An 11,110-nucleotide genomic window follows, 5' to 3' on the forward strand; every position below is an offset into this window, starting at 1 on the left:
CAAAGTCTTACTGTATGAAACACTCCAAAACGCTTACGCTTCCCCATCTATTTTTTTTTTAAGCATTGCTGAGGACGACTCATTTTGCAGCAACACGGTCCATACCCTGTTCCCTTCTCCATTTTACTCCCATGGTCATAGGTCCAGATTTGCTCAAGTGTACATCTTTCTGTATTTTTATTTCTGGCATTTGTATGCTACCCTGTAGCAAAAAGCTTTTAAGGCAGCTTACAAAAACAAAGTGGTTTTTTGTGTGTGTGAAATGTGTTTGAAATAGGTTGATGTTTTCCCATCCTTCCCATCCCATCTGTGTTTGAGCCTTATGTTAAATGGTTGCTAATGGAAGTGCAAACTCAAAATAAGCTTTGGCAGCTGCTTTTTCCTCTGACTGTTTGGAATTTAGGACTAAATTCTGTTTGCATGTTCACCTTTTGATTTGGTTTTGGCAGCCAATACAAGAGAGAGAGATGTTCTCTCTGTGACAGCTAATTGGTAAAGAAAGCTACTTTATATGTGCAATTCATTATCACACAAATACCCTCACATTGACTTGATATTACGATCAAGTAAGTGGTGAACATACATGTGTGAGCTAGCTTTCATGTCACTTGATTGTGTGCTAGTGAGAGCCAGTGTGGTGTAGTGGTTAAGAGCGGTAGTCTCGTTATCTGGGGAACCGGGTTCGCGTCTCCACTCCTCCACATGCAGCTGCTGGGTGACCTTGGGCTAGTCACACTTCTCTGAAGTCTCTCAGCCCCACTCACCTCACAGAGTGTTTGTTGTGGGGCAGGAAGGGAAAGGTGAATGTTAGCCGCTTTGAGACTCCTTAAAGGGAGTGAAAGGCGGGATCCAAACTCTCCTCCTCCTCCTCCTCCTCCTCCTTCTTCTTCTTCTTCTGGTCAATCCATCTGTTGGTAGGCCTCTAACTAACGAATGTTTCAATGCTTTCACTCTTTCAGTTTTCTAGCTTTGCCGTAAGTTATCACTGCAGCACGCATTTTAAAGTAAAGATGAACTCAGTTTGAAAATAGGAGAATCTGCATCTGTACTGCAATGACATTTCTCCAAAGGCCACTCAGGATCCTTCTCACATCTGCACAAACATCTGCCAGGCAGGCATTTCCACCAAGCCTGACATATTAATATTAAATCTCTGCTTGATTTATGGCCTGCTAGTAGCTTATCAGACCCAATCTCAGTGCTCAGAAATTAACATAATGCTTGGTCCAACACCTGCTAGAAGTGTTATGACTAAGGAGGATTGGGAAGCAATTTGGCTTTAGGAAAGCAAACTATGTGTGAACTAACCACAAAATATTTTATTGAATTCCTGTTAAAGGCTTCCAGAGGTAACATGACATAACAAAAATACAACAGAGCTTCTTGGTAGCACTATATCTGCTCCCCGTTTGTGCAAGAACTGACATGATGGAACAAGCAATACTATTATGAAATAGCTATGTAAGACTGCTGTGTGTACACACACAAGCACACAGAGAGAAAACCCCACATAGATATGAAAATAGATTTAAGCACCAGAAGCAGGTGTAGGCTTGAGAATCACAAGCCATGCTTAAAACAGAGCTGTAGTCGGGTGGCATAATATAAACGTTTGTGCACGTAATGGGCTTAGACGGAATAGTGTTTGAATCAGTGGTGGGAACCAAGATACAGATGATGCTAACAAATTTTTATTAGTGTGTGTGCACACATACACACCCACAAAAACGCTCTCTTCAAATAAGCCTAGAAAATATCAAGATCTGAAAACTTTCAGGGCTACTTTCTCTTTTAGGGAATTAGGGAATGAGCAATGTGCTCCAAGGATGCTTCACTGTGTGCATGAAGAAGCCCTGGCTCAGAGAAGGGGGCAGTATGGAGAAGACAGAGAAATGCTATTGGGTGACTGGGAGAAGGCAGAATTACTCAACACCTACTTTGCCACTGTCTTCACCTGAAAGGAAAGCAGTGCCCAACCTGGTGATAACAGAACAATGCAAGGAGGGAGCTGCAGTCTTAACACAGGAAAAGAGATGGTAATGGAACACCTAGCCACTTTAAATGAATTCAGATCTTCAGGGCCTGATGAGCTGCAATACCAAGAGTACTAAAGGCGCTTGCTAATGTAATCTCAGAGCCTCTTTCTATAATCTCTGAGAATTCTTGGAGAACAGGCGAGGTCCCTGAAGACTGGAGGCAGGCAAATGTTGTCCCCATCTTCAAAATAAGGGGGGGAAGAAAACTCAGGTGTAAACTACTGGAACCAATGGGATCCAAGTTACAAGATTCCAGCTAAACCTCAGGAAGAACTTACCAACAGTAGGAGCTGTTCAGTAGTGGAACAGACTACAAGAAGTAGTGCACTCTTCTTCCTTGGAAGTTTTAAAGCAGAGGTTGAATGGCCATCTGCCATGGATGACTTATTTGGGATTCCTGAATTGCAGGGGACTGAACTAGACTACCCTCGGGGTCCATTTCGACTCTAAACATGCTCTGTGAAAGCATGTTTAGAACATCATTTTTGCACAAAAGATCTGCTGCAAAATGGCAAATTAGTGTGGTCTTATTTTTACTTCTTCTTTTTTTAACTTATAAATAAAACATGCCAGTCTTGCACTGGGAACCAGTAGATATTTTGAAACCATTGGTAATTTCTGTGATTATATTATCAACGTTTACAGATGTAGGTCCACAGGCTTTTAAAAAAAAATTTCAATGGGAAAAGCAGCTATGATTCATGTCAATGGGTGCGCATAAAGCCACTTCCGGGACCTGGCAAGGAGGTGTGGTTGCGGGCATCACGCCCACCCCACGTGAGTGGGGGCTGGTTTGCAGCCCCCGCGAGAGCAGGGGAATCCCGGCCACGTCGTCTGCCCAGCCAGCCAATCAGGTGGCTGGGGGGCGTGGCCTGCCCTATTTAGGGCCGGCGCGGCCGGGGCTCGCCCTCTTTTGCCGGCCAGCCCTCACGTGCATAAAGATTAGTTTTCCTCCAATGAAGAGAACGTGAAAGGATTCCACGTTGTGGAACTTCTCTGGTCAGTTTGCCACATGAGAATCGGAACACTTACAGTTTTGCAAATAGTGCTGTGATCATTTGAATATATGTATCTTGAAGTTTTATAGCTACTCCATAGTTTTGAATGAAAGTTGCAGGAATTGTTAGTGCTTAGTTTCTGGAATATGCAGCATTCAAAATGTTCTCAAAATTGAGTTTTTGCTAAACTAGAAGCTGAGCTGAATCCCAATCAGTTTTCAAAATATATTATTTCTTTCATACTAAACAGTTGGTACAATAAGGTAAATGAAATTACATTCTTGTGTACTTCCAATCTCCTGGAAATGACTTTTTAATTATCTTGCTAATTACATAGTGTAATTGCATTGCACAAAGATACATGCTGGAAGTTGAAAAGCTCTTGAGTGATTAAAATTGCCGAGGACAAATTAAATTTCTTCCCTTTTTTTTAGAATCCTTAATATCCATTTATATTTACTATTCATACAACGAACTTAAACATTTATTTAATTCTGATAAAAGAACTTCAACACAAACCCCAAAATCCCAAGAGTTTGATCTTCTGCTATTGAGCTAATTTCAAACCATTGTATAAAATTCCTAAATACATAGCTGTGCGATAAGAGCTTGCGACATAGGTAGCTGAACATTGCACTGTTTTTGGCTGACAAATCCTACATTGATGTAGAAGATAATTCTGTGTAATGGTGCATGGATTGCCATTGCTATGTATGAGAGTCTACAATGGAAGGAGAGTCTACCAGCTTTCAAGGGAGTCCGTTCCACTGTTGAACAGCTCTTGCTGTTAGAAAGTTTTTCCTGGTGTTTAGTCAGAATCTCCTTTCTTGTAACTTGAACTTTGGGTCCTTCTCTTCCTAAGCATGAGAAAACAAGCTTGCTCTGGCCTCCATGTGACAGCCCAAAGATACTTGAAGATGGTTATCATAATCTCTCGGTCTCCTCTTTTCCAGGCTAAACTGCTGGGATAGTTCAGTAGAGCATGAGACTCTTAAATCTCAGGGTCGCAGGTCCACGCCCCACATTGGGTAAAATATTTCTGCATCGCAGGGGGTTGGACTAGATTGGCTTTGTGGTCATTTCCAACTCTACAGTTTTATGATTCTGTAAAGCATGCCCAGCTGACCACTCAGTAGCTCCTTGAATCTTCTTCTTTTGCCCTTTTTGAAGATGGGGGCTACATTTGTCCGCCTCCAGTCTGCAGGGACCTCACCTGTTCTCAAAGAATTCTCAAAGATTATAGACGAAGGCTCTGAGATTACATTCACAAGCTCCTTTAGGACCCTTGGGTGTAGATCATTGGGCCCTGGAGATTTGAATTCATTTAAAGTAACTAGGCGTTCCCTTACAACCTCTTTTCCTATTTTGGGATGCAGCTTCCTTCTTGCATCATTCGTTCTGCTATTGCCAGGTTGGTCACTGCAGAGAACCTACTACAGTGGTACCTCGGGTTACAAAAGCTTCGGGTTACAGACCCCGCTAACCCGGAAGTAGTGCCTCGGGTTAAGAATTTTGCTTCAGGATGAGAACAGAAATCGTGCGGCAGCGGGAGGCCCCATTAGCTAAAGTGGTACCTCAGGTTAAGAACAGTTTCAGGTTAAGAACGGACCTCCGGAACGAATTAAGTTCTTAACCAGAGGTACCACTGTACTTGCATGTTCCTCCTCTTGCTTCAAACACAGCTGAAGAAACCTTTATAATTATTTTTAACCTTTTTTCCCAAGCCTGATCTTCTTTCTGAGCTTTGCCCCACCTCGGACATTCCCCCTGCAACTGTTGGCTACATGTGCATACTCTTCTTTGGTGATTTCCCTTTCTTTCATTTCTTAATACATGCCTTCCTTCAATATCACCTCATCTATAAGCTCCTTAGGCAGCTGCACCGGTTTCTTTAGACACCACAAACCTTTCTTTCTTGTTGGAATTGTCTGCATTTGTGCCTTCATTATTTCACCTTTAAGAAGTGGGCAGGGAAATACTATTAGGCAGGGAAAAGTGGGAAACAGATTCACATCAGGTACCTAATGGTGAACAAGGGCTGAGGATAGTGTTGTCCGTGTTGACTTCTTAGGCATGGGAGTGTGCTTTACAAAAGCAGTAGCAAGCACTTACTGAGTAGGGATAACTCAAACAGTAATTAAAACGAAGTTTCCTGTTACAGCTGTAGATGTCTAACCTGGGGCCAATATGTTTTTTCAAAAGTTAAAACCATAAATATGTAGGTTACATGTGGCCTCTTCACATGTAGATTTCGAAGGGACTGTGAGGGTCATCTAGTCTGACCCCATGCAGGAATCTCTTGCCCAACGTGGGGCTCAAACCCACAACCCTGTGATTAAGAGTCTCATGCTCAACCGACTTGAGCTATCTCTTGGTGCACATATATTGGCTAAAATGAAGTCGTCCCATCATCATTTAATAACAATGATGATGTTCCTTATAACCCTGCCCCTTCCAAATCTGACTGATACTAAATCACTGTACTTGCTTGAGAAGGGAGATCTACATTTTGTGTTGTGAAAGTGAATCGGAATATTTAAAGCTTATTACCAGCCTCAATATGAACCAGCAGGTGTGTGAGCTAGCGCATATTTACTACTCTTTAAAAAACCAGTTAATACTGTGACTTAGTACACATTTGAAAACTATTCTAGCGGTCAGTGCTTATCAGGTTACAAAGATCTAGAATGAGATTTTTGTGAAGCTGAGGTGGAGGGAGCTAACCTCAATAGAATGGGCATTGAGGCATCTACCAATAACTTCAAGCAGCTATCCAAATACATTATTCCCTTGCATATCTAGAGCACCAGTCTTTTTTTGTGTGTGTGCTATAATCACATAATTCCTACTTGATTCAGAGTTAGAAACAGTTAATAGCAACACGTTTTGTTCCTGCTTAACGCACAGCAGATTCCCTAGGGGAAAACAAAGCAAGCTGGCAATAAAACTGCAACATATATGATATAGATGGATTAGGCAACAGCTTGCACTCTTTCACAAGAATGAGTTTTCCTTGGACATCTGGGGCGGGCTGTCTGAAACAGGCTCTGGGCTTGACTCTGGGCTCAGAAGGTGGTCCATTTTCTCGTCCATTTGGGGAAGCGCTTGCCTAGTGGTTCCACCTTCTACTTTCCGGTTCAGTTGGATGACTGTGACCTTTGACTGGCAGGTGGTTTCTCCGTCAGCCGCTGAAGCAGATTGGCAGTGGAAAAGCATCAGAAAGCATTTGTAGAACTGGAAAACAAAAAAAAACCCAACCAGTTTCATTTTGCTAAACTGCAATTTTCAGGTTACGAATTAGGATAAAGATTTGTGCATTTAAAAAGTTAAGTGAAGATTCAGATTCTGCTGTTTACATTGCAATCCACCCTTTCCCAAACCTTTTCACTTTGGAGCCTTTGAAGAACGCGCTGCATCAGCTCCGACGCCTCACAGCTCGTTTCTCCCTCAATTTGAGGGCCAGAGCACGATGGCCCTCGAATTGGTCCTGGGCGATGTATATAAGCCACTCGAATATAAGCCACTCCTGAATATAAGCCACACATTTAAAAGTCATGGGGGAGGGGGAGAAAAAAGACAATAGCCGAATATGCCGCTCCCTTCCTCGCTTTCTCCCTTCCTGGCCTTGGGGGAGAGGATGGGGGGCTATGTGTGGGGCGGGCGCTGCTGTGCTGCGCTCCTGCCGCTGTTTACCCCACGCTCCTGGCTGCATACTGGATTCTTTTTGTAAGGTCGTGAATGTAAGCTGCACTTTAACTTTTCACGGTCAGAATTTGGAAAAAAAGGGTGCGGCTTATATTCCGGCCAATATATTGCCCAGGCCTAATGCTGACCCCACTGGGCAGAATGGAGCCTCCTTGACTTTAATAGGAAGGAAGGCCAAGTTAAACATAATACAACCAGACACGATAGCATTGGTTAGCATTTCGCCATGTTGGCTCTAACCTGCAAATCACCCTCTGAGAGCTGCTCCTCATCTTGGGCAAATTGGCCCTGCAGCAGACAGGATGTGTCATACAAGGCACTGACAGGCTTAGTTGTGCGATGCCAGAGGACCACAGTGCTGTTGCAGGCAAGAGAGGCAGGTCCTGAACCTCAGGAAAAGCCACGACTTCTGCTTTCCGCTTCTTTAGCTTGGAGCCCCCCCTCACATGCAGGTCTTAAGAGAAGACTGGGGCTTAAAGGCCATAGGGGAGGGGGCTTATCTGGTTTCCTGGAGGACTTGTGAAGTTTAGCAGGAACTGGTGGGTGGTGGGACTGGGAGCTCAGGGCTTGCCCAACCAAAGAGTAAGTAGGGCTGGCCGGGAACATCTTTGTCCATTGAGGCAGAAGCCCTAAGAGAGGCTATCAAAACACGTGGCACAGTAGCACCCAAATGTATTCCCTAATTCACAAGCTGAGATTCCTGCTTGATGACTCTCAAGGCTTCCAACTCTACAGCAGGAGGGAGGGAAAGCAGTAGCAAATTAAAGGGGGAAAACAAGGGAAAGAGGCAGCTTGAAAGGAGAAACAGCAGCGCTCGCTACCCCTTCACCATTTAAAAAAAAAAACAGGAGGAGAGAAAAATGAAGGCTGGAATTAATTCACAGGGGCAGCAGAAAAACTCACAAGAACAGAGGAGCTATGAGAAAGGGAACAGGAATTTGGCTGAGGTCATTGGCAATGGATCAACTCCTGTTTTCTTCATACTACTGGTGCGTTTCCTGTTCTTGGTCACCAGGTGGCAGGCAAAACCCACTCAACAGCCGTTTGTCCAAAGAAAATATATTGATTCAGCACCACCGCATGCTAGAGATGATCAGCAATTTAGCAAACAGAACTTGACTTGATTTTTGCATGTGCAGTAATTAAAAAGAAACCTGAATTTGGAAACTTATTCTGGCCTTTTTAAATACCCTAAACGTTTTCTCTGTTTTCAGGGATTCTCATCATGATGTCCATGTGCAGCGAAGTCCATGTATACGAATACATTCCTTCAGTCCGGCAGACCGATCTCTGCCACTACCATGAACTCTACTATGATGCAGCTTGTACCTTGGGGGCTTACCACCCGCTGCTTTATGAGAAACTGCTGGTGCAGAGGATGAACAGAGGCTTCCAGGAAGATCTGTACCGGAAAGGAAAAGTGATTTTGCCAGGGTTCAGGTCAGTGAAATGCCCTGGATGGAAGTGATTCCCATACAACACTAAGAAAGGATATTTCTAGAACAAAGTGCAATAAGGTGCTGCTGTCGTACTAATAAACAACAAAGAAATACTTGAAAAAACCCGGATCCTAGACCAATCTAGTCTTGAGTCTATAAACTGTAATTAAGTAGCAGGCTTAAGGGGGAAGTCCTTGCTTCTGAGGCCTGAGTATTTATTATTGCTTTGAAAATAGGTTTTGGGGTTTGTTTTGGTTTTGTTTTTTTAAAAAAAGGCTTGCTTTTTGAGAGATGCAAACTATGGTGAAGGTAAAATACTGTGAGGATATATGCCAGAAATCATCAAGCAGTTATACCACATGTGCCCGATTGCAGTCCTTTAGACCAGTGTTCCCCAACCTTGGGTCTCCAGCTGTTTTTGGACTACAACTCCCATCATCCCTCGCTAGCAAGTCCAGTGGTCAAGGATGATGGGAATTGTAGTCCAAAAACAGCTGGAGGCCCAAGGTTGGGGAAAACTGCTTTAGACAAGGCAGATTAAACACGAAGCCTAACCTAGTGATGCAGTCCTTACAATCAAATAAAAGCCAACCTCAGCTATATTTTTCACAGCATCTTTTAAGATTTTCCTCTCTTCCCTCTTATAAAAAGTGCCAGATGTTTACTGAATACAATGAGCCATGTTTTCGTTTTATTTAAACTGTTCTGGTGGCTGAGCTTGGAACCCTAACCTTAAAACACTGGTGCCGGACTCTTTTAACATGTGGTCAAATACATAAATTGGTAGCATGCACAGGAAAGGTTGAGTAGTAGAAGACCACCACCTGGCTGTTGCAGAAAATAGCATATTGAAATTTGTTTCCGTGCCAACGTGCTGGCACCAGTGTCCATATTAGAACAAAGATATTTTCTGACCTTTTATGTGGGGCTGAATTGCCACACATTCATGTACGCAGGCCTGCAGGCTGATTCTCATTCATCACGCCATGACAACTCCCTCCAAACACCCTCATGACAGCTACTGTAGTCAGGAAGAAAAGTCTTACCTGCGGATGAGCCATCAAGGGAGTAGGTTGTTGTGTGACAATCACAACCCACAAGCAAACAACACAGCTTATCTGTAGAAAGCAGTTGCTTTCTAATGCTTTGTTTCCGCTACCACCTGTGTGGATGTGTCAGGATGCTGTCAGTGGCTCCCGGCAGTGGTTGCCCAGGAAAGTATAAAGACAAGGAAAAGTTTCTTACAGTCCTTTTTTATTCCAAACTTTACAGAGAGAGGCTATAGAACCCAGCCTCTTGGATAATGGTGTTGTCCCAAGTGAATCTTCACACACCCCAATCTCTTCCACTTCCTCATTCATCATCATCATCATCTTCTCTACAGGTGTCGCTAAGTGCCCTCTGTCTTCGAGCTCTTTGCTCTCCTACTTTTAAGGCTCACTGGGTTCTGGGAGATGGTGGGTCTGGAATGCTTTCTAGTGATAACGTGTCAGCCAGCTCTCCCATTATTTCTCAGCTTTTCCCCTCATCTGCCTCTGAGCTGTGACCTCCCACATACCCCCGTTGAAAATCGACACTATCTTCCTCTTCCTCCTCCCTGGAAGGTTCAGGATGGGAAGGCAGTCTCCACCATTATTCCTCCTCTGCCCAGTCCCTGACAGGATGTTAGACTAGAGATCTTCAGCAGCCTTTTCCATTTTAGTTTTCTTTTGCTGCCCCAGAGCCCAGCTGCAGCGCTATTCAGGGGTAAGTGTCAGGAAGAAAGGTTGGGTCAGAGGGCAGCAGGGCTTGCAGTCTTCTGAATGTTCACTACCACTGCAGTATTTATTGGCAAGCCAAGTCAAGGGGAAGCGAGTGAACAGAAGAGAGGAGCTTTGGGGTTGTCAGAAAGTAGTAAGAAGAGAAGAGGGAATTCATCAGGTTGCCTTGCAAGCCAAAGATGCAGTGAGATGCCAAACCCTGTAGGTTCTCGTTGTTAGAGCAGCGATTCAAAATTCTGGCCCAGAAATACTCAAGCAATGCTTCTGCATTTGCAACATTCCCTTTCACCCCCACCCCCAAGTTTCTAGCAATAGGTAGCAAGATCCTGATTCTACTTCTAGGTCTTAAGAATGTAAAGACAATTTAGCTGGATCAAGCTTGAAGGCCTATCTCATCTTGCATTCTGGTTCCAGCATGGTCAATTAGGTGCCTCTGTGGAGGTTTGCAAGAAAGGCATAAAGGCAGTGGGCTTACTCTGTCACTTGTCCCCAGCCTCTTGACAATATCTCCAAACACAGAGCATCCTTTGGGCTGCTGTGTCAACCTGCCTGTGTGTCACTTATCTGCCTGTCTAATCTTGTTTCCGAAGGTGGTGTTCATCTTCCACATCTTATTTTTCCCCCAACGATATTTTTTTTTTTAAGTGATGAGTTCCATAATTTAATTCAAAGGAGGATGGATCAGGTCGCCCCCTTCAGGCCTACATAAGACTCCTGTCAAATGCAAACTCTCTCTTGCAAAAGACTGCTGAGCACCAACAGAGACGTTCTATAATCTTTCACCTTGTTGTCGTGGAAGGATAGCCCTCCAGGTGTTGGGAGTGCAGCTTCCTTCCTTCCTGTTGGCCATGTTGGATGGGGCTGATGGGAGCTACCGTCCAACAAAGTCTAGAGATACACATGTCCCCCATCCCTGTTGTGTTTGCTCAATCAGAAGTATCCCAGTAAAGGAAAATATAGTGCACATATCTCATTGCTTAGGCTCTTAAAAAAATAATAATTACCCAGCTGGGTTGAGAGAGAGAGAGAGAGAGAGAGAGTTTGCATCCGTGCTTGTATGCATATGTTTCTGCTGTATTCTTAACAATAACCACCTGCCTGAGGCATAATTCAATTTAAACAAATAATTGTGTTGGGTTCAGCATAATTTAACCATGGCTTAACTTAACATC

At 43.8% G+C, this 11,110-nt stretch overlaps 2 protein-coding genes across 4 annotated transcripts in view; one reads left to right on the top strand and one right to left on the bottom strand.

The window, feature by feature from the left end:
* The window catches only part of ST6GAL2 (ST6 beta-galactoside alpha-2,6-sialyltransferase 2), a 54,112-nt gene that overhangs the window by 31,553 nt on the left and 11,449 nt on the right, over nt 1-11,110 (top strand). For 2 of the 3 annotated variants that reach the window (XM_081907392.1, XM_081907394.1), the window contains exon 5: nt 7,954-8,179. In XM_081907392.1, coding sequence (XP_081763518.1) covers nt 7,954-8,179 — 226 coding nt within the window. Of the gene's footprint in view, nt 1-7,953; nt 8,443-11,110 lie in introns of those variants that run through there. The other variant, XM_081907393.1, reaches the window with a different exon arrangement.
* Nucleotides 3,471-11,110, bottom strand: part of LOC309367834 (vertebrate ancient opsin-like) — a 49,839-nt gene continuing 42,199 nt past the window's right edge. Inside the window, exon 5 of the mRNA XM_081907466.1 lies at nt 3,471-6,268. Within this exon, the coding sequence (XP_081763592.1) occupies nt 6,029-6,268 (240 nt within the window). The 3' untranslated portion in view covers nt 3,471-6,028. The remainder of the gene's footprint in view (nt 6,269-11,110) is intronic.

This window comes from Podarcis melisellensis (genome assembly GCF_964234715.1).
Source record: "Podarcis melisellensis genome assembly, chromosome: 4".
Taxonomy (NCBI): Eukaryota; Metazoa; Chordata; class Lepidosauria; order Squamata; family Lacertidae; genus Podarcis; species Podarcis melisellensis.